Genomic DNA, 20,426 nt, shown 5'->3' with positions numbered 1-20,426 from the left:
AATAGGCTTGTTCTTGCTGCTGCCGCCACCTGTTTGCGTTGCCTTGACAGCAAGTAGGCAAAACCAGAAGGAATTACTAAAAAGTAACACAAAGAATATAGAGGACCTCTTAAACCCAAACCTTTCTCAGTTTTGACTGAGACACTTAGTTGGTCTCTGTGTAAATAAATCTGCGGTATATAGTCCCATAGTTAGGATGTAACTTGCAAGAAAACTTGTGTGGCGATGGGGGTGCCCGGTGGGTTGGGGCTTACGGGAACTGTTGTACCTCTGGACCACGAGCTTGCAGCGTACCTGGATGGAAATCTTTTATTCACTGCATGGTGCACACTTGGAAGTCCTTCTTGGAGTTGCATCTTAACTATAGGCATGATGTATACCTGTATGCTCTGTGTATACTGAGGTTTGACATACACTTTTACCAGCTTTTAATCACCTGGATTGCTTCCATATCTGTAACGAAATGGAGCTTGACAGCAATTCCTGTGCCCTTTAGGAATATACTTTGGTTTTGTTTTGTTTTTTTTTTTCTAAGCCAGAAAGTTGAATATTGAAAATTTTAGGCATAAACTATTGCACTATGATCAAAATGTCTTATCGAAATGAAATTTGTGACCTTTAGCTCTCTTCCCCCTGTTTGACACCTGTGCCATGCATTGTAGACGTGGTGGGTTGTTCTTAGGAAGGTTGGTGTTATCATCCCAGCGGTTCTTGCGTGTTTTTATGGAATCCATGTGTATCAGACAGCCAGAAGTGGAGAGAAACATAATACTCTGTTCACATTTCTTAAAACAATTATATTTAGCACCTAGTTTACAAACTAATAACTGTAGCTGCCCTGTACAATTGTTCACCTCAAGTCTTCAGTAAAACATGTCAGCAGTTAGAGGAATTTGTATTGGGGGCATTCCCCATCATTCTCAATTTTTAACATTTTTCTGCTTGTGAAATGATAAAGTACTGTGAGCCTTAATTTTTATCCACAAATAAAAATATTATGTTTGAACATTGGTGTGACTTATTTTTTAGGACTTGCATGCAGAAACTACATTATAAATGGACTGTCCGTTTTGGGTTGAAAAAGCTGTTTTGTGGCAGTTATCCTTTCTGGCTGCAGACCGCACTGGGGTAAGATGTCCCTCCTGGGGCATGGCTGTCCCTTGCCGTGTGACAGCACAGGACACCCCGCTGCGGGGTAACGGGGTATTTTGTGCTACTTGCCCTGTGTGTGCTTTTGTATGGTGATGCTCTATGGCAAATGTAATTTATTCGTAAAAATGGGCACAGAGCCTTTTCTGGGGGTCTGTTGTAGCAGCCCTGTTAATTAACCTGAGCTGTGATGCCCACACAGCCTGGGACAGGCTGTTCTGTCCCTCGGGCTGCTGGTGGCAGGTCTGTAGTGTCCTAGTGGGAAACTCCTCCCGCACCTCATTGCAGTGAGGTTGCAGCTGATTTTGTGGCAGACCTCTGGTGCTGGCATTTAATTGTTTTTAGCAGTAGGTCACGGTTTTAAGATTGCATACAGTTTTTCCCCTCTAAAAAGAAAAAGGCAGCTGAGATTATGGTTAAGAATAAAACCTTTGTGTGCAGTCGTAAGGAGTTGCTGTCATCTGCAGGGGGGAGCACGAGTGGGCAGTGGTCATTTATCTAAAGATCATTTCTTGCAGTGCACAGGCTACATTCTGTGATCAAAGTGAACAAATGCAGTTTTGGTATAAGTGATTTGGCCTCCAGTGCCGTGGCGGTGCTGGCTCTGTGGCAGCGCCTGTGCCTGGCTCTGGCTGTGCTGGGGGCTCAGGGTGGAAGCGGGGTTTGTTTGAGCTGTTGCTTGCAATCTGCTCCCTGACTTGTGATGTAAACGAACCCTTATTCCCTGAAGAGCGCAATGGACCCCCGGCAGTGTTTCCGAGTGGCTGCGGTGCTATGGGCAGCCCTCTGCTCCGTCTCCTGTTGTGCCTCGGCAGCTGGAGCTGCAGCAGTCGCCCCACGCTTGGGACCCACAAACCTTGCAGAGACTGCAGGGCTTCGCTTTTTTGGAAGGTCTGTTTTCCTGTAGGGAGCCTTCCAAACAAATGTCTCACTCTGCATGTTTTTCTTCCATAGCTCAGTAGTGATGGAGACTCCGGGGCAAAACCCTCAGTGCAGTTTCCAGCCTTTCAGGAGAGCATTAAGGGATTTCAGGAAGAAGCAGCGGGAAGGATCTGAGGTAAGGAGGATGTGCAAGTCTTGACTGAGCATCACCCCGAAGCGCTCTGGGAGCTGGGGATGCAGCAGGAGTGGTTCTGAGCCAGGTGATGGCTGCGCAGTTGGGCTCATTGTGGGGCACTGGGTGTCAGGAGCAGGGATGCTCCTGGGGTCTCTCCTCCCAATTCCTGGCAGCAGGGCCAGCGGTGCCACCAGTGCGTTCTCTCTGGCTCTGGGTGCAGTTCCGTGTCCGCTCAGGGAACAGCGAGGTGCTCAGGGACCCTGTTACAGGAATGAACACGTTCCTGGGAGCAACCCCTCACAGCATGACAGCAGCTGGGGAAAGAACAGTTGCAGAAATGAAGCCATAATGTTTTTCGCAAAATTGTAACTTCCTACAAAGGCTTTTTCAGAAACTTCACAAAATGAAAAGGAGTTTGGATTCATGTTGGTTTGTTTGGTTTTTTTTTTTGTTGTAGGTTTGGAAGAAGCTTGTTTGCCTTTTCAGCACATCCTGCAATTCCTGCGATCCTGCAGCACGGTACCCTCTGTGTCATGTTGGAGTTTCCTCTGATTTCATTTCCTCAGTTAAAAATACTTGAATTAGTTTTCTGGTGATGTTGTATCAGTTAAGTTACTTTAAACGTGTCTACTTCTGGGGCTGCTGTTCTGGTTCTGCTGATGCCCTGTGCTGGCTTTATTTAAAGGAAACCACCTTCTTCTCTCTCTCTTGCTGCACCCTAGTCCAGTAACGATCTTTCTAATAGAACAAAAAGCTTCTCTCTTGAAATGTTTCTGCCGTATTTTACAGCGAGCACAGGTCCAAGGCGAGGTTTCTAACCGTGAATCGGAGGTTGGTGCCGGCTGCAGCTCGGCTCTTGGGCGTTGCTCAGATGGCCCCCGTGGTCCCCAGCGCTTGCTGTGGGGCTGCTCTTGCGTCTGGCTGATTTCTTTGCTGAATTAGAAGCAGATTGCAAAGAGACTGCTGTGCGATGATGTAATAGCTGTTTGCAACTGACTTTAATGAGATTTAGGCCATTAACCCACTTGGCTAACTCATACATGTGAAGAAGGCCATAAATAAAGGAGTAAAGTGGGATCGTGAAGCACAGTGTCACAGCCAGACCATTTCCATGTCTCAGCCTAAAGATCAGATCAAGAGTGCCTTGTGACTCTTCCTTCTAAAATTTAATTTCCCATTGAATTTCTTGCATCTCGTCACAGACAAGAACTTGAGACAAAGTGCTCTTGCTGTCCCAAGGATAACCGCTTCCCTGGAAGTGCAGTGCCGGGAGGGGAATTGCATCTCATCAAGGGGAGTGGATTATTTCTGTTTCTTTAATTGCCTGGACATGAACTGCAGAAAACTGAACCAGTGCTCTAGTTTAATTACTTCATTATAAAATTGAATAGCTTTAACATTTGAATGAGTTGGCTGGCTTTTATGCTCTCGGTTCCGTTGTGGTTTTGCTTGGGCTGGTTTTGAAGGTAGCAAAGACCTTAAAGGTGACATCCTAAACTCACGGAGGTCAGGCAGATGAAAAAAGCCCCAGCGCAGCCCACCCCAAAGCGGGGTGTGCAACCACACGTAGAAATGTTGGTTTTGTTCCTGTAAGTATCATAGGGGGGTGAGAACGATACAGGTAATTCAGTTTCCAGCGGTTGGTGTAGCTGTGGGGAGCTGTAAGCGCTTCCCACACCACCACCACAAGCTGCGTGCCACCTGGGGCTCCGCAAACGCCCTCGCTTTGGGCTTGTTGGCTGCGCATGAGTCCCACAGGTTCCTTTTTTATGGTGTAATTGGTTTAAATGTGTGTTCAAGAGCCCCCTTAGAGTTGGGATATTTTTCTTGTTGAGTGTTCTCAAGAGTGGTTTGGGATACAAAGGGCAATACAAAGATGCTTGCAGGATTTCTTCCTTTGTTTTAGTGGCTTTTTAGAGTGAAAAAAACACGGAAAAATGTTCTGGGGTAAGTCTAAGTTTTGTGGACAGCCTGAGTTTGAGCTGTGTGTTAATTAAAGAGAAATGTTAATTAAAGAGAAACACTTTCTGCTCCTTACAGGGTCTGGTAGCAGGTGACAGAGCTGAGTGGCCGTGCCGGGGGTGGGCTTGGGGACTGTCCCCCCATGTGTGTCCCTCTGGCTGCACCGGGCTGAGCCCCCAGCCCCGCTGCTCCCCATGGAGCCAGGCTTGCCCTGTGCAGAAAAGGGTGTTTGCCAACGTGTTTGTGTGCACACTTTCCTTAATGAAGAAGAAATAATTCAAAGCTGCCATGTATAATTTAGCGCGCTCTGACGTGGGCTGCCATGTGACTGTGGGCTTGCAGGGACCATGACCCGGCCACAGACACCCGAGTCCCTGCACTGTTATTCCCGCTGTGGAAACCTGCGATGCCAGAAGGGAAAGGGAAGCTCAGCACGTTTCTGTGCTGTGGCCTCCAGGTCCCACAGCTCTGCCCAAGGTGGTGCTTGGGTCTTGTGCATGCAGCGCTCACACGTTGGGTTTTACACCCAGGATTTACATTCTTGTGCAGATTTTATCCTTTGGGTCCACTTTGAGCTGTACTCTGGTGACTCAGTGCTGCTACTGCAGTTTGCTCCATGGATTATTTTTGGTGCTATTTTTTGCGCTATTTTTTGCGCAAGGTGATACGCAACAAATAAGTGTCCAGTTTATCTTTTCATGTCTGATCTGCCTGGGTCTTGCCCAGCTGTCCAAGTTTCTTGGCGTGGAGGTGGGATGCTGCACAGGACATTGGGAATCAGTGGGTTTTTAGGGGTTTGGGAGGAAAAAAAAAATGAGCCTTCCTTGCTGACCACAGCCCCGTGAGGGCTCTGGACAGTTGTCTACCTGCTCCGGTGGAGGTCCAGGCAGTCCTGGTGGCAGAGCTCAGCGGTGGTCAAGGACTGAAGCACCCCCTGTGCAGCAGGGAGCTCGCTGCTCTGCGCTGCGTTGTGCAGGGGACCGGGAGGACGGTCCCCACTGCGCAAAGAGGGGTGGCAGCCCAGCGGGAACCCGGCACCATACACACCTGGGTTTGAAGGTGGCTGAGTCAGGATTTGGATTCAGGACGATCTTTTGTGCTTTGCGGAGCCGGCATTTATTTTTAGTCACTTCTGTAGTGCTGATTGCCATGGTAACGTAATGGCGTCACGCAGGTTCTCCAATGGATGTGCTGGTTGTGCTGCTTCGGTGGCAATGGACCACGAGGAACAGGTGTGGGGACAGGGCTCCTGGCCATAGTTTTCTGGGCGGAGATGGCAGCTCAATGTCCCACGTCTGGTCCATGCCATGGCATTTGACTTACTGTCAGAGCTGGGGTTCTCCACCTTTGGAAACCCAACGTGATCCTCCAAGCTCACAAACCTGTCTAGGAAGAATTTTAAATGCATCCTTGGAGAATTAAAGCTGCTCAGCAGGGAATTAACTGCTCAAAACCTTGTCGACTAAAGTGGATCAGCCTTTTTGTCTGAAATTTATGCAGAAAAGTGAAGAACAACGTGGGTGGTTCTGCACCTTTTCGTACTGTTTGAAAGCAGATGCTGAACGACTGGGAATCGTCAGGCTTCAAAGGCTGGTGCACGTGTCCAAGAGCAGCCAGGCATGACCTCCCTCGCCTGCACACCCTGGGTAGCTGCTCGCCCCCCAAAAGGTCTGAACATCTGAATTCCCCTTGACCTTGGAAAATCTGCCCCTTTCTTATCATGGATTGCTTGGCCACTATTTGCTCTCAGTGCAACTCAGAGCAAACCCAGAAAAGCTGCTCGTCAGTGATCTTGCTGAGGACTCAGCAAGGAGAAAAAAAAAAAGTTAATTAACATACCCTGGAATTTTTCCTTTTGCCTGGGTGTGATAGCAATGGTACTGGGCTCCAAGATTGTAGCTAAAAATTGGTTGAGAAGATAAAAGGCTGAAGGGAGCTTACTTCCACTTCAATTTTTTAATTTCAGCAGATTGACTCACTTGAAGCTGAACAATATTCAGCGTTCTCTGAGCTGCCCAGCTCCCTTACGCCCTTCAAGGGGGCAGCTGGGAGCTTTCCAAGGGGCTGCCTTTGGGATTTATGGAGTACACTTCCACACGCAAGTGCTCCACCTCTGTTTCAGGAAGAAATACAGTGCTTTTTACTGTCTGTCACTTTTAATTGCAGTGGTGTTTCGATCAGATGTCATAAATCTGGCCGGCAGAGGAACATAGCAGTACAGCAGCAAATTGCAAATGGCTGTAATTGCCCACAGGCTGGCTGAGATGCCGTCCCCGGGGGAGTCCGTCCTGCTCTCCCTCCTGTGCTGGTCAGCAAATGGATCAGAAATAGGCAAGACAGCTGGTTTTGGGTGTGAGGGCTGATCTGAGATCTGCTCGTCTGCAGGGGCTGGAGCTGCTCTCCCAGCAGGGAATCTGTGGGCAGCCCGTGCCCGACGGGCATGTAGTTCATTGCACAAGCTGGGCTTGCTCTGCCTGCGCGGGAGTGTCTGGCCCCAGCTCTGCTAATGGCACCAGGTTTCTATTCCGTGCGATAAATCCAAGGGGAGGCGGTTCACCTCCAGTTCTCCTGAGTGCTGGGGAAAGTTTGCCAGCAGGTCTGGGAAACCTGGAGAAACCAGATGCTCCTTCCCCAGGAGAAACACCTGTAATGGTCTGCTCCTGGATGGGTGCAGGGCGTCAAACCTCAGGTCTCTCCTGTGAGCTGGGAGATGAAGTGCCTTGTGTGGTCCCTGCCAGGAGAGGGCTGGATATGTGGAAATACATTAACACCAATTTCTGGTGCATTGGATGTTGAGATTTCTCTTTAAAACCTGAAGTATGTAGATATATCTAACTCTTGGTTACCCAGTAATGCCTGTGATGCAGCTATTTTCCCCCATTCCCTCCTCTCTTCCCCCCCCAACGCTGTTCCTGTCACCATGTTGGACTCCTTGCCCTACGGGGGCCGCGTGGGTGCAGTGCCCGTCTGACACTCCTCATGGGCAAAAGGCTGGGGGGGAGCGTGTGCTGCAGGGGAAACAATGCTGCTGACTTATAAATGTATTTCACATTCCTGTTGGGCTCCACTCCCTGGCAGCACGAGGGTCCTGGCCCCCGTCTGCTGCTTATTTAGGTTTTTTTCGGGGGCTGACCTGCAGGGGAGGACAACCTGCAGAGCTGGCATGGCTGGGGAACCACAGTGCTGAGGGGGGAGCCAAGGAGCAGTTTTAAAAACTAAATGAAACCTAATACAGATACGTAGTGGTTTTTAAACATAATTTTGAACCTGTTCTTTGTTTCCCAGGTCACGCCTGCTTGCCACGAATAGAGGAATGAACAGAGGGAGGGCTGCTCCTCCACCCCGTGAGGGCTGATGGGATGCCGGATCCCTTTCCAGCTTGTTCCAAGACAGGATGAAAACAGCAGGGAATGCTTGACCTGCTACGCTGAATTTTTTTTGAGAACTTGCCTATATTTGGAAGCATGCTGAAATGGCTGATTTGGGATCCTTTCCCCCGCGTTCAGGGGTGCCGGTATTGACCACGGCACAGGGGCTGCTCTGTCACGCTTCCAGAAGTTAAAGAAACGTGAGGGTGGATCGGGAGAGGAGCCGAAGGTGTCCCTCGGGCTGTCTTTGCGGGTGTTGTGGGGAAGCACGTGTGCTGAAGGTGCCTGTGCATCCCCTGCCCGGAGCAGGCAGGATTCCATGCCCCGAGCAGGGCAGAAAGCAGTGGTCCCAGGCACGAAGCTGGTTGCTGCTGGCTGAGCAGCACGGGAGGGGGTTGAGGTTCTCGCCTCATCCTACTGTGCATAAGTCACTACGTTTAAACGCTGTCAGAGCAGGGTGAACCACTTAAAACCAATTAAGTACCCTAATGAATCTTTCCCTGATGGAGTTTCAATTACCTTAAGTAGAAGACAGCATGGAGCAGGAGTACCCTTAGCCTAAAGGCTATCGTTTAGGCTCTTGCTAATTGGATCATGCATTTGAAAATTACTCTGCTCCTATGGGATGAAATGTATATGTTTACTTAGATATCACTTACAGATATTTTCCAACTCAATCTGTACCTGCAGGAGGCTTGCATTTTGCTGCTTAGAAACCTCTAAGTAACCTTCCAGGTTATTAACTGCTGGTAACGAGCTGTACCTGTGTGTGCACATGGATTTTAGACATCTGTATGCCGAGCTGAAAAAACGTGGGGAACACTTGTTTAAGAGGCTAGCCTGGAATCTGAGCACCTAGGGTGGATTTTAAGATCATTGTGAAAGAGGATGAATTCTAAATGAGTTTTAGTAGAATTGATGGAGAATTGGTGGATCCGAATTTGCAGCCTGCGCTCCTTTAGCTTGGAATGAGGCAAAACAAGTTTGTTGTGAAGAAAATTGGGAGCACTTTCCTCGCATAACATTGTGAGGCGCTTGTCGACCAGCACACAGATTTAACTGAAACGGCACATCCTGATAGAAAAATACCTAAGAGATTTTTAAAAATACTTTAAAAATGTGAACTGTGTGAAGTGTACTAATTCGTCATGGATGCCTAATGCTTTTCTGAGCAGAAAACATCTACTGGAGGTTTTTAGAAATGTTTCTCTTATTTACATCTGAAAAATCAGAGGTGTGACTAAAAGCATATCTGAGCCAATATACATTAACCCGTGTTCTGATCTCAGAGGTGGCGCGGCCGGGTGTTACGGGAATCTTCTGCTTTAAAACTGGTGATATGAGCTATACTATTTAGGTTTTTTAATGCCTGCTCTGTACCTCTGCACTTCTTTTTATTGCTGTAACTTCCCTTCACTCCAGACAGCTCAGGATTGTGCGTTTAATACAGATAAGTGCAGGGCATTAGGCTGGGCAGCAGGAGATTAACCCACCCTGCTGGGGCAGTCAGGGACCCGGCGGGGGCCAGCTCAGCCCCAGGGCCACCAGCCAGGACCTGTTGTGCCAGGGGAGCGTGGGAGGACCTCACCAGCGGGTGGGGGTGCTTCTGTGGGGAGTGGCACGGAGATAGTTTTCATATCATGTATCCAACTGTAGGGACAGCAGCTGGAATAAAAATCAAATTTTATAAAGCATTTTAAGAAGAGCTATAGACATTTTTAAAGCCTGGAGTAAGTGTGCTAATAATCATAGAATCACAGAATGGTTTGGGTTGGAAGGGACCTTAAAGATCATCTATTTGCAACCCCCTGCCCTGGGCAGGGACACCTCCCACCAGACCAGGTTGCTCCAAGCCCCATCCAGCCTGGCCTTGAACACCTCCAGGGATGAGGCAGCCACAGCTCCTCTGGGCAACCTGGGACAGGGGCTCACCACCCTCACAGTCAAGAATTTCTTCCTCATGTCTAATCCAAATCTCTCCTCTTTCAGTTTAAAACCGTTACCCCTCATCCTATCACTCCCCTCCCTGACCAAGAGTCCCTCCCCAGCTTATCTGCAGGCCCCCTTTAAGTACTGGAAGCCTTCTATAAGGTCTCCCCAGACCTTATAATAAGTTATAACTTGTAATAAGTTGCAAGGACAGAGCTCATGAACATGTTTTTATAAATATATACAGTGTATAAATAACTTAGAAATATATAATTGTAATAAGAATGGCTTATTACTTTAACCAATAACTTTACCAACTACTCTATTACCAATTACAAAAATTACTTAACCCATAACTTTAACTTGCCTAGAAAAAGCAATACAAAGGGAAGGCGGTGCCCCTGGCCCCGAGCAGGGATCAGGTTGAGGTTTCACGGGCCAGGGCACTATCCCCTGGTCCCATACCCTGCCGTCCTGGCCACCCTCCCCCATGGTGGGTGCGGGGTGAGACATCCCCCCAGCATTGCTTCTCCTCTCTTTGTGGGAGGGGAACTCATGGAAAGCTGGTTAGCGATTAATCACCAGCCCTCATCTGGGAAATAATATAGGGGCTGACTCGTCTTGGTCTAGCAGCGTTCATGAGTGGGATGTTGGTCTGTTGGCACCCAAGTGGCAGAGGATTTGTGGTGCTGGGGGAGATGCTGGTAGGGCAGAGGGTTCATCCCTGCTGGGAGATGCCCCCAGAGATCCAGGCCGGACATCGGTGCTGCTCCGGCTCGGCAGGGTCACCTCGCTCAGCGAGCTGCTGAGGCAGCCCCACGTTTCGATACAGCCGCAGATATGCGGTATCAATATTTAAAGCCAGCTGACTAGCTTTGCTTTCAGGAAAGCAATCTTTCTGCATTTTTTATAAGGTGAGCCAGGGTCTCTTTACCTGCCAGAATATATAATCATCCAAGAGACAATATCCGATAGCGTTACCTACCTAAATGGGACATTACGGGAACATCTCCCCTCACAATAGCCTGCTGTATGACCAACAATGCTCCATTTAGAGAGGAACAAATTGTCAGCATCTGCTTTTAATTTAGTTTACTTTTAAGGTGACTGATACCTTTTAAGGTCTTTGGGAGCAACAGGGTGTTTCTGTGGTTAAGGAAATGATAAACACGGAAGGCTGAGTAAGCACAATATGCCTTTTACACAACAGTTTAAGTACTGTATTTTGCTTTTGTTCGCCAACTTCTAAGTGAAAAAACTTAGAAGTTTTTTCTTCTAAGAAGAATCTTAGAAGAAGATCGTCAAAGAAAAAAACTTAGAAGAATCTCATAAGCCTTGAAAGTTATATCTCTGTAAAAGAAGTATTTATTACTTCAGCTGCTCAGGGTTGATTTAAAGGCTTCTGGGGTTGCTGAAAACCTTTTCCTTTTTGGGAAGTGCTAGAAAGCTTAATGACAAATGAGGTAATGTTTTAGAACAGGCACAGAACAAGAATTTCTTAACAGCTCAAATTTTGAGTCAGTTTTCTAGAGTTTTGCAAAATTTCCAGAGAACATTTTACTGCCACCTCTGCTGAATGGGCTGGTTAACACCAGTTTCCATGGAAGGTAAATTTTATGCGACTATCTTCCAAAAGGGAATGGAACTGCTTTCTTAAAAAGCACCTAAAAAGCAATTTTGTTTTTACTGCAGCACAGTAAAAAAAGATGGGGACCCAGATCCAGGAGGGGTGGCGAGAGATGGGCTGGTCCTGGCCAAGAGGGGACCCAGCAGCGTTCTGGGAGTGTCTGGAGAGGAGGGAGGAAGGTGCTGGATCCAAACTCTCCTGGGGAACGGCAGGTGGTCAGGCAGGGAACACCGGCCACAGCTTTGGAGCTTGGGAGCTTCAGGATGGACCTTGGGAAGAGATTTTTCAGCAGCGGGTGGTGCAGCGTGGGCAGAGGCTGCCCGGAGGGCTGGGGGAGTCTCCAGCCTTGGGGGTCTGCAAGGCTTGCGGGGGGAAAACTCGTCTAGGGCTGGTGACAGACCTGCTGTGGGTGGGAGACAGGGCCAGAGACCTCCAGAGATCCCTTTTCCCTGATTCCATGAAGCTCTTCACCCAGCCCCATCCCCCTGCAACTGCTTTCCCTTGGAGGCACACGCATCCTCTGCACAGGGCATGGATGGGCGATTACTCTTCTTTTCAATGCAATAGCTTTAAAATCCTGCTTGTCTTTAGAGGGCTTTTCTTCCTCTTTGCCTGCCTCTCTCTCCAAACATGGATATGTTTGTGCTTCTAAAGTGGCTGCTGTGATTAGTGCTGTAATCTCTGTATCAGCTTTTACATTTCAAATCAGAGAGGGGAATTAGTTCAATTCTAGTATCTGCTCCTTTCATATACTTTCCTGAAACACTGTTCGCTCAACAAGCAAACGAATTGGGAAAAGTCTTAACTTTGTTCTCATCTTAAGGGTGATCGAATCCCTGAATTTCTACAAATCCTTTGGAGAATGGAAGTTCCTGCCGGACGGGGCGATCTGAGGAGCTGGAGCACTGCAGGTGGGAGGAGGAGGAGGGATGGAGCGGCCGGCTCAGCTCTGACACAGCCGGGGAGGTGAGGACGCCGATGCTCCGAGGCCGCATCCGGCAGGAAGCGTGCTGCAATTTGCTCGGATGAGCCCACGTGGCTGCGGGTTTGCCATCGAGGGGAGCACACTCGTGAGTTCACCTCCGCTGGCTGGAGCCTGACGACCTTCACAGCTTTAGAGAGCTGGACTTATTTTTCCCCACTACTATCCATCTACATACCTTGTTTTGTGCAAGTCCAGTTTAGGTGCTCTGCTTTGCACGTGGTTATATGTTGTTTTTTAAGAACTGCCCTCTTTATTCGTTGCAAAACGAAGCCCGCTGGCAAGCGGGAAGCTGCTATAGATGTTTCCATGAGAAGGTTGCAGCTCTTCTTTCTGGTTAAGCTCTGCAGACACATATCTAATTACAGCTTTGTGGCCGGCATAAGGTTATAGGAGGGAGGAAAGTGCGTGCTGAAAATCAGTTTACATGATTTGAGGGCAGCGACTTAGTGCCGGGGGTGCTGCCTTTGCACCGAGGCAGGAGGCAAAATGCTGGCAGCACGCACGGGGACCGTGGGGAATAAAAATGCCGAGGAAGCGCTGAAGCTGAGGAAGCAGTCGGTGCTTTCCCTGGGGAGCAGGGAGCGAGCGCTGAAGAGCTCCTCGGAAAGCGTGAAGGAGGGCCGGGGCCGGGGCGGGCAGCCGCAGCAGCGTGCCCGGCGGCTGGCTCTGCTGCGGGAGCTGGAGATGAACTGGTACCTGCGGGTCTGCGAGCTCTCCCACGAGTACACCATCGCCTACACCACCGGCATGCCCCACAGGTACGTACCCCACTGTTGAGGCAGTAGCAATTTGCACTACAATAATAATACTACTAATAACACTACTACTAATAATAATAGAAAGCTTTTTGGCTTTACAAGTTAACTTTTCTAATTATTCAGTTTTTGTTTTTTTTTCTGATTATTCGCTGCCATGGATGTGAGTTACAGAGCTGAAAATTCTGCCAACTCGTTTCTTAGTTTCTGTAGCTTCTTTGACACAAACTGCCTGTTGCTATTCAGCGTTATTTCCCACCAGCTGTTTCGTCCAGGTGCTGTGCTTTTGTTTGAATTTTGTTGAGAAGTTGCTGCTGTTGTGCAGGGACCGGGTGGGTGAGGGGAGAAAAGGGCAGGAAAGCCTTTGCTGGATGCTGCTGGCCCCGTCTCCCCCTTCCCTCCCCGGACACGGCGAACAAGCCACTCGGGAGGGAAAACCCACAGCTGCTGAATTTCTAATTCCATCCATCTTAAATGTCACAGCCTCCAGAATCTGATCTTGCTCCTTTAAAAACAATATAAGGGGATCTTGATATTAGTGGAAATTAGACGTGTGACACTCTAATCTCCTGCGCCGAGTAAGACCCTTAATGAAATAGGAACCTAAATAGGAATTGCCCGGCGCTGCGGTCTCAGCCCAGCCGCCCCCAAACAGCAGCATCACAGGGACAGGACGGCCATGCTCGCTCAGGGCAGTTTCGGAGACTGGTGGAGGGAGGACGTGGGTTTCACTCACCTCAAGGGACAGGGCTGCTGACAAAGGGGGTTTCAGCATTTTGCCCAGCAATGCACAAATGCGGGGGTTTCAGCTGAGAAGTCGGGTGAGATCTTCCCTAGTCCCAGACAGAGGGAGGATGCCTGAAGTGCCTGGCACAAACCGAGATCTTACAGATGTGCTGGTGTTAAAACTTAATAAAAATGTCATTAGAATAAAAAGTAGAAACAGGGTGACTGAAAGGAAAACAAGGTAAAACTATGAGAGGTGGAGAAAGCAGTTATTCCGTGCAGAAGTGTCTAACAAGCCCAATGAAGGGAATGTGAGTGGGTGTGCAGACTAAGACTGAGCAGTTTCTCAGGCACAGCGCTCACCTGCCACACCAGTCCCTGGTCAGGTACCTGTGGTGTTGAAGGGCACTATAAAGGCAAAGCACTGGGGAGTAGCTTTTGGGAAAACTAAGTTTTTTAATGACGCTGATCTATACAAGCCCCTAAAACTTCAAACCAGTGAAACTCTTACGTCTAAAAAATTCAGAAGAGCTTGTGGAAATATTTCTTTGCTATTGGTTCACCTTGTGCTATAGATGAGGGGAGAGCCGGATCTGCCAGGAGGTAAAACAAAAGGGGGATTTATTTTAGGAGACACCAAGCGCAATAAAGGGAGAAGTCGGGACTCCCAGCCGGATGAACCGTGCTCAGGTAAAGCGTGTTGCTGCAGACCTGTCCACGCCTGCTGCAGGGCAGCTGCAGGAGAGATCACAGCTACAGCCGCCGGTGGTACGCTGCCGGGGGGGGACAAACACAGCTCCTACGAGGCAGGCATGGCTGCAGCCAAACAGCGCCTTTTCCTCCATTGAGTGTACTTGCGTTGCGAAAAGCAGAGCTTGAAAGTGTCACCTGCACCCCACCATTGGTGGTTCAGCTCAGTCAGCACCAAGAGAACAGGATCCCCCATTTTCGGGTAGCAGTGTGTCCGGGTACCACTGGGCTGGGGGGGCCTGGGGCGGCATGGCAGGACCCCTCCCACTGCCCAGCCTGGGACATCGAGGTCCATTAGTGCCCTCAGGGCCTTGACACAACAGTATCAGAGAAAGAATAACTGGGTAATCCAAATGTCCATGCCAAACTCCCCTCTGTGACATTGAATTATAATCTTTTAAAATATGTTCTGGGTTTGGGATCAGTCCTTGTTTATCTGCTTTGAAAGATTTAAGGATTAGTTGAGTTCATGATATATCCATCACTTGATTATTTAACTTGGTTTTCCTACATATTTGGGATTGAAATGACAGTCAGGAAATGGCTTGAGTTTTTAAAATGGAAGAGTCTCAGGAATCTGCCTCCATGGTGTGTATCAGACATTGTCACGATTTGTTTGCTCTGAGCTGATGTTAGCCAGAATAGGTTACTGTGGTCCTCTGGGATATTATCTTGACCGGGGGGTGCTGGATGACCTTGGGCACTGGATTTGGTGATGCCGTGAAACCTGTGCAGTTTCTCCCATCACTCCTCAGGGATGAAGACCCTGAGAACGAGAAACTTTATTTGCTATTTAGCAGAGGTGAAATAACTGGTTGTTGGTTCAGAACATTTATTTTTTTATTTATATACCTGTATTTATACACCTCCTGCCCTGTGCTGAGAAGCAACCAGTTCTGTGGAACTGGTGGCATCTCAGGCGCTTTGCCAGCTCCCCTCCCACGGCCCCTCTCCATCCATGCCTGGGCTCCTGTGGGAGCACGCAGCCTCCCAAAAGCTGGTGCTCGTTCCCTGCCCCGGCTCCGATGCCTGTAGCTTGTTGCTTTCTCGAGTATTTCCTTTGTCTGTTTGGTTTTAGTTTTTTGGGTTTTTTTTCCTTCTTGGTGTTTGGCTGCTCCATAGCCTTTGTTTTCTAGTTAATTGTTGAAGCCCCAGGAGGCTGCAGATACTGGGGAAGTTTGCAGACCCTGGAACCTGAGTTATGAGAGTTCACAATGAACTATGAGAAAACAAAATGTTTTAATGACTTGCATAAGAGATGCTTGCAGCATTCATCTGTCCAGGCCAAGGCCTGAAATAAACCCTGTGAGAATATTTGTTTTACATTTATTGGCCTTGGACTGAATCCCAAACAAATATTTCTCATTATCCAAATATAAGACCTGGGAAACAGGGTCAGTGCTGTATTCCCACTGGCAGTCCTTATCCCTTGCAGTACTTGACCATGATAGGTTTCAGCAGATGAACGAGATTGCTGATCTTGGCCAGAATCCATCCTGGGCATCAATAAAAATGAGCCGGTTGCAATAATATAGAGAATGGCTGGGAGAAGAATATTGCTCCATAATCCTGTGGTCGTCTTGGGCAACACAACCCAGACCATGCCTTCTTGTACTGGTGGGAACGTGATGGCACCGGGCTCTCCTCTCAGCAGACTGTAGCGTGGAAGCTCTTGAGGACCCTACACTCCAGTATCTACTGGGCATTGAAAGTCTCTGCAGCTCCGTGTGTTGGACCATGCATTTGTACAAGCCTGCCTGCGCAGATATCCCACTCCACAAGCCAAGCCTGCAGAAGCCGAGCGAAGTGCTCCTGAAAGGTAAAAAGCAAAGCGTGGTTCCCAGAGCCAGCCCTCCCGCCGCAGGCTGGCCGGGGAAGCTGAGCCCAGCTGCCGAGCTGAAGCAGCTGGAGAAGTTCCTGCACCTGCATGGGCTGTCGCTGCAAGAGACCGTCCGAGCTGAGACGGGAATGAAGTACAGGTACTACTGCATGTCCCTTGCTGGGCTACTTGGTGGCTGTCTGTTCATCAGCAAACAGCTAGAACTACAGGAAACCTGACCGAGCAACCATCTGACACAATGGTCAGTCTGTGGTGTCCATGTGCACCTTCAGGCAGGCTTACAGCATCTGAAGACGTTGTCTGCTTTAGTAGCTTTTCTCCTCTAAGTTTTCTGAGCACTGTAAGAATTAGCACAACTTTGAGCAAAGCTAAATGCATGTGACCTACTCTCTTAAAACTGAATTTGATTTTTCTCTTCTAACATTAGTTGTTTGTGTCCGTCTACTGAACTGCTACTTTCAAATTCAGGTGGAAATATTTACTCTTTCCAATGTTTCAATGAAAACTCATGTATTTACATGCATTAAAAGGATAATGGCTGAACAGTGAAACAGAAAACATGGAGAATAGAGTTGTTCTGACTGTGGCTGGTAGTTTGATGTAATGTCTGTCCCTGCTGTGCCCTAAAATTGGAGCAATGGGACTGAAAACCCAAGAACTATAGTCTGGCTGGGTTCAGGCTGTGAAATACGTGGTTTATGTGTTAGAGCATCCAAGGGAGAGGGCCTCATCCATGCGGGGAGCTGGGACAGCGTGTGGAAAGAGGCTGTAGGCTGGGGGACAACGGGTGAAGAAGACATCGGTGTGCTTAGTCTTTAGGTTGTCATTTTGTTTTTTGTTTCAAAAGAGATTCATTTAAAAGGATGACATCCCTTATGGAAAGTAGATACATTCGCTGTGCTTCTAATAAAAGAAAATTTTCTTCAAATTGTTTGCTTTCCCTAGAGATTAACTTTTGACCATGGCTAGTCTCAGCTTAAAATTGAAATAAGACAACACGTGTACTATTTTTATGGAAATAGCACAGTTGTTTCACAGCTTGAGCCGCTGGCTGGGGAAATTTGTTGTTTGGAGACACTGTCTGGGGAGGACTCAGTGTGTGAATAAAGTGCTTTGGAGCCAGCATAAGAAGAAATGGCAAAGGGCTTCGTACCTCTGCTCCGCCTGCGCCAGCTGGGAGTCCTTGAGCAAGTTGGGGTTACGCAGCCTTGAAAGCCGATGTAAATAAGTAGAGAAATGAGCCCACAGCGTTCAAGTGATGAAAAGGGAAAATGTCCAAAGGCAATGGAACGGCATCCCGGGGATGTCATGCTCTGAGTAGAGCAATGATAGAAGTAATCCCTGGTGTCGCTCTAGGTTAGCAGGAGTGATGCTGTCCCTGAGCGAAATACTCTGATTAACTGGGTCTTCTGGATCTGGAAACTTGCCTCCCTTCTAATGAGAAATTCTTTTGCTCCCCTTCTGATGATCATAATCCCACGTGGCAGTTGTGTTTGAAATGGTTGGTGTTAGTACGCACACGAAAGTTCCCATTTATCTTATTTCTCTGCTAATTCTGTACTTTCTGTGGTGTTGGTCCACTCCAGACACAGTTTAACGCTTACGGTGCCCTCGCTGAGAAGCACAAGTAATGTCATAGTTCCCATAAAGCAGTTATGATCTGGTGTCTTAAATTTCCTCCCCAGGAGGTTATCCTGCAGACTGCCCTGATGTGCAGACTCCTCCCTGGTAGGGAACCTGGCGCTACCGAGGCAAAAATGCAGTGGTCAAAACCAGCAGCGATGTTCATCTCTTCTTGCTGTCACACAGAAAGTGTGCCCAGCCTGGAGGAGACAACCTGCAAAGAGGCTCCTTTGTAGAGAAAACTTCTGTAGGCATGGATATCCAATCCCCAAATCTGCGTCAGACTGAGTTTTTAAGTCACAGAAAAATGCAATTCATGAGCTATTCTGGGACTGTCTTGTGCTCCAGGGGTAGTTGGTGTTGGACTAGAGGCTTTACCCAGCGCCAAGGTCTGTGGTTGCACACTCTGCTCTAGCACAGGCTCCGTGCACATAACTTCATGCCCCTCTCTGTTTCTTGGCTTACAAAGCGGAGCGGTCTTCATTCATCAGAGCCTTTAGTCATTGTTAAATAAAGCGTGCACTTAATTTCTGTTGAAGCTGATGGATTCAAGCATATGCTTCATTTAAAGCACGTGCATTTTTCATAGTTGTCAGAATCAGCTATAACATACTGTGTTTCACCTATAGCAGCTTCAGGGCAAGGAAGGCTTCTGCAGGAGAGGGGGCTGTGTGGAGGGCTCTGCTGCAGGGCGGGTGGGGGGATTTTCCAGCAGTCCTCACTTGCTACTTTCTGTAGATTTTTGCTCTTCTAGCTTTAGAAGTACAGAGGCTCTTCTAGTCTTACTGTGAACTTAAATGTTTTATTTTCCAGCGTGGCTTGTTTTTCCTTCCAGACATTTCTTCCGATATCCATAGGTCTAGTCTGAAGACAGCACGATAAAAACGTCCTATTTTATTAAGAGCTATTTAATTATGTGTGGAAAGTAATGAATTGTTAACAAGAAACACTTAACTAAATACTCATAAGCTGGTTTATTTATAGGATGATTAGTTCTTTTTCCTTTCATTGCTTTAGCAAATACAGCTTAGTTCAGCCTATTACTGAATAACCAAAAGTGCAGCAGTGCGTGAGCTTAGTTTGTTTCTGACGACAGTAGTATTTCTCTCAGATGAAATGCCATTTGCAAAGCCAATTTGGTGTCTGGTTATCCAAAAGGGTGTTTGTTGCACGGCTTCCTTCCACACACACTGTGCTGGGGTTTGAGCTCTTAAAGACTGAACTATGTGGGCCGGGTCTGTCCTCACGCCTGGGAAGCCGTGACTGTAAAACCTCTCGATATTCTGCTTATGCATGGTTAAAATAGCGTTTCTGCACTTGGGCAGCTGCAGTTTGGGAGCCCGGAGGTGAAATGTTAGATGTATACGTCTGCAAAAGCACCCAGGCAACTTTTGCAAAACATGCTGTTGGCAAATGTTATATGTGGAAAGTATTTATGGAGGTCATGGACTCCCGAGGCGCTACTGGATTAACCCAGGCAGCAGCCTTCGGAGCTGGGGCTATAGTTTTCTATTCATATTTTATCTATTTTATATTTAGTTGAGGTTTTGTTCAGGGAGGATGGATTCTTCCTGCAGCACACGAGCCCCCAGCAAACTTACTTCATTTGGAGCGAGCCCCCGAGGCTCTGCTGCAGGAGCTCCTGTGTCCTGAGAAAGCGCTGGGATGCTCCACCCAGCTTATGTTGCTTTTGTTGGTTACGCTAATTAAAAACTTGAAATTTAGGATTGTCATGCTGAAGCTCTTATATGAAGACTGGACAGCAGGTAGCCCTTTGCAGGATGGGCTGCTTTTTCTTTTATTTTCTGCTTGCAATGGGAAATGTCACTGTCGCAGAGCGAGCACTCGGCTGGTGCAGCAAGGTGGGCACGGTGACTGCGGGGAGGAGACGGCACCAGCAAATCGTCAAACTGATGGTAAACCCACCCTCATTCAGCTTTTTCTTTTTCCCCAAATCTCTTGCAGTCTCGTTTGATGTTTGAGGAGGAGGAGGTGGCTCATGCTGGTAATAAAAATATTGCCGTGACCAGATAGCCAATATCTCTTAATTCTGAAAAATGAGAATACTTACTGTGGCTACATACAGCAAGAGGAAATACCAGAGAGCTCTAGGGACAAAATTCGGACAAAAGATCTGGGATTTGTATGTCTAATTTGGTGCGTGTCTTATGGTGGTACAAGTCTGCATCAGGAAAAGCACTCACTGCTGTGAAATACCCAGTGGGCAGCGCCAGGATGAATGATGCTCTTCAGCTACATCGTTACTTTCTAAGTGTTACTAGAGATCAAACATGCTAAATTAACTAGAAAGGCTCTCCAGTTTGGTAACCTCACTGAGGCAATTATGGCACTTGAGTCACGGGATCAAATCCTGAAATAGCAGAAGGTTTTTGATGAGCACCAGGATTTTGTGGTGACCACTGAAGGCACTGACCAGCGTGGGCAAAAAGATCAAATGCTCCTGCAGAAGAACCATCCTTGAGTTACGTTAGCTCGTGGTAGACACAAAGGCAAACACCGTTTTAGAAAATGTAACGGGTGTTAACAGCAAAATACCAATTTTTAAAATAAATTTCTGGGAGCTGACAATTCAAATCCTGCAGTCCTTGCTGGCCATTCCATTTCAAGGGGATACAGTAAGCTGGGCTGCAGAAA

General features: G+C 47.9%; 1 protein-coding gene across 3 annotated transcripts in view; it reads left to right on the top strand.

Moving 5' to 3' along the window:
* Nucleotides 1-1,033: 1,033 nt before the first annotated feature.
* Nucleotides 1,034-20,426, top strand: part of KCNAB1 (potassium voltage-gated channel subfamily A regulatory beta subunit 1) — an 84,682-nt gene continuing 65,289 nt past the window's right edge. Inside the window, exons 1-4 of one of the 3 annotated variants that reach the window (XM_054204437.1) lie at nt 1,034-1,128; nt 2,104-2,206; nt 2,664-2,725; nt 11,916-12,835. In XM_054204437.1, the coding sequence (XP_054060412.1) occupies nt 12,564-12,835 (272 nt within the window). In that variant the 5' untranslated portion in view covers nt 1,034-1,128; nt 2,104-2,206; nt 2,664-2,725; nt 11,916-12,563. Of the gene's footprint in view, nt 1,129-2,103; nt 2,207-2,663; nt 2,726-11,915; nt 12,836-12,896; nt 16,288-20,426 lie in introns of those variants that run through there. The other 2 variants (XM_054204438.1, XM_054204440.1) reach the window with 2 other exon arrangements.

Source organism: Rissa tridactyla, chromosome 6 (assembly GCF_028500815.1).
Source record: "Rissa tridactyla isolate bRisTri1 chromosome 6, bRisTri1.patW.cur.20221130, whole genome shotgun sequence".
Taxonomy (NCBI): domain Eukaryota; kingdom Metazoa; phylum Chordata; class Aves; order Charadriiformes; family Laridae; genus Rissa; species Rissa tridactyla.
Note: the sequence above shows the minus strand (reverse complement) of the source record. Positions and strands in the feature narration are given on the sequence as shown.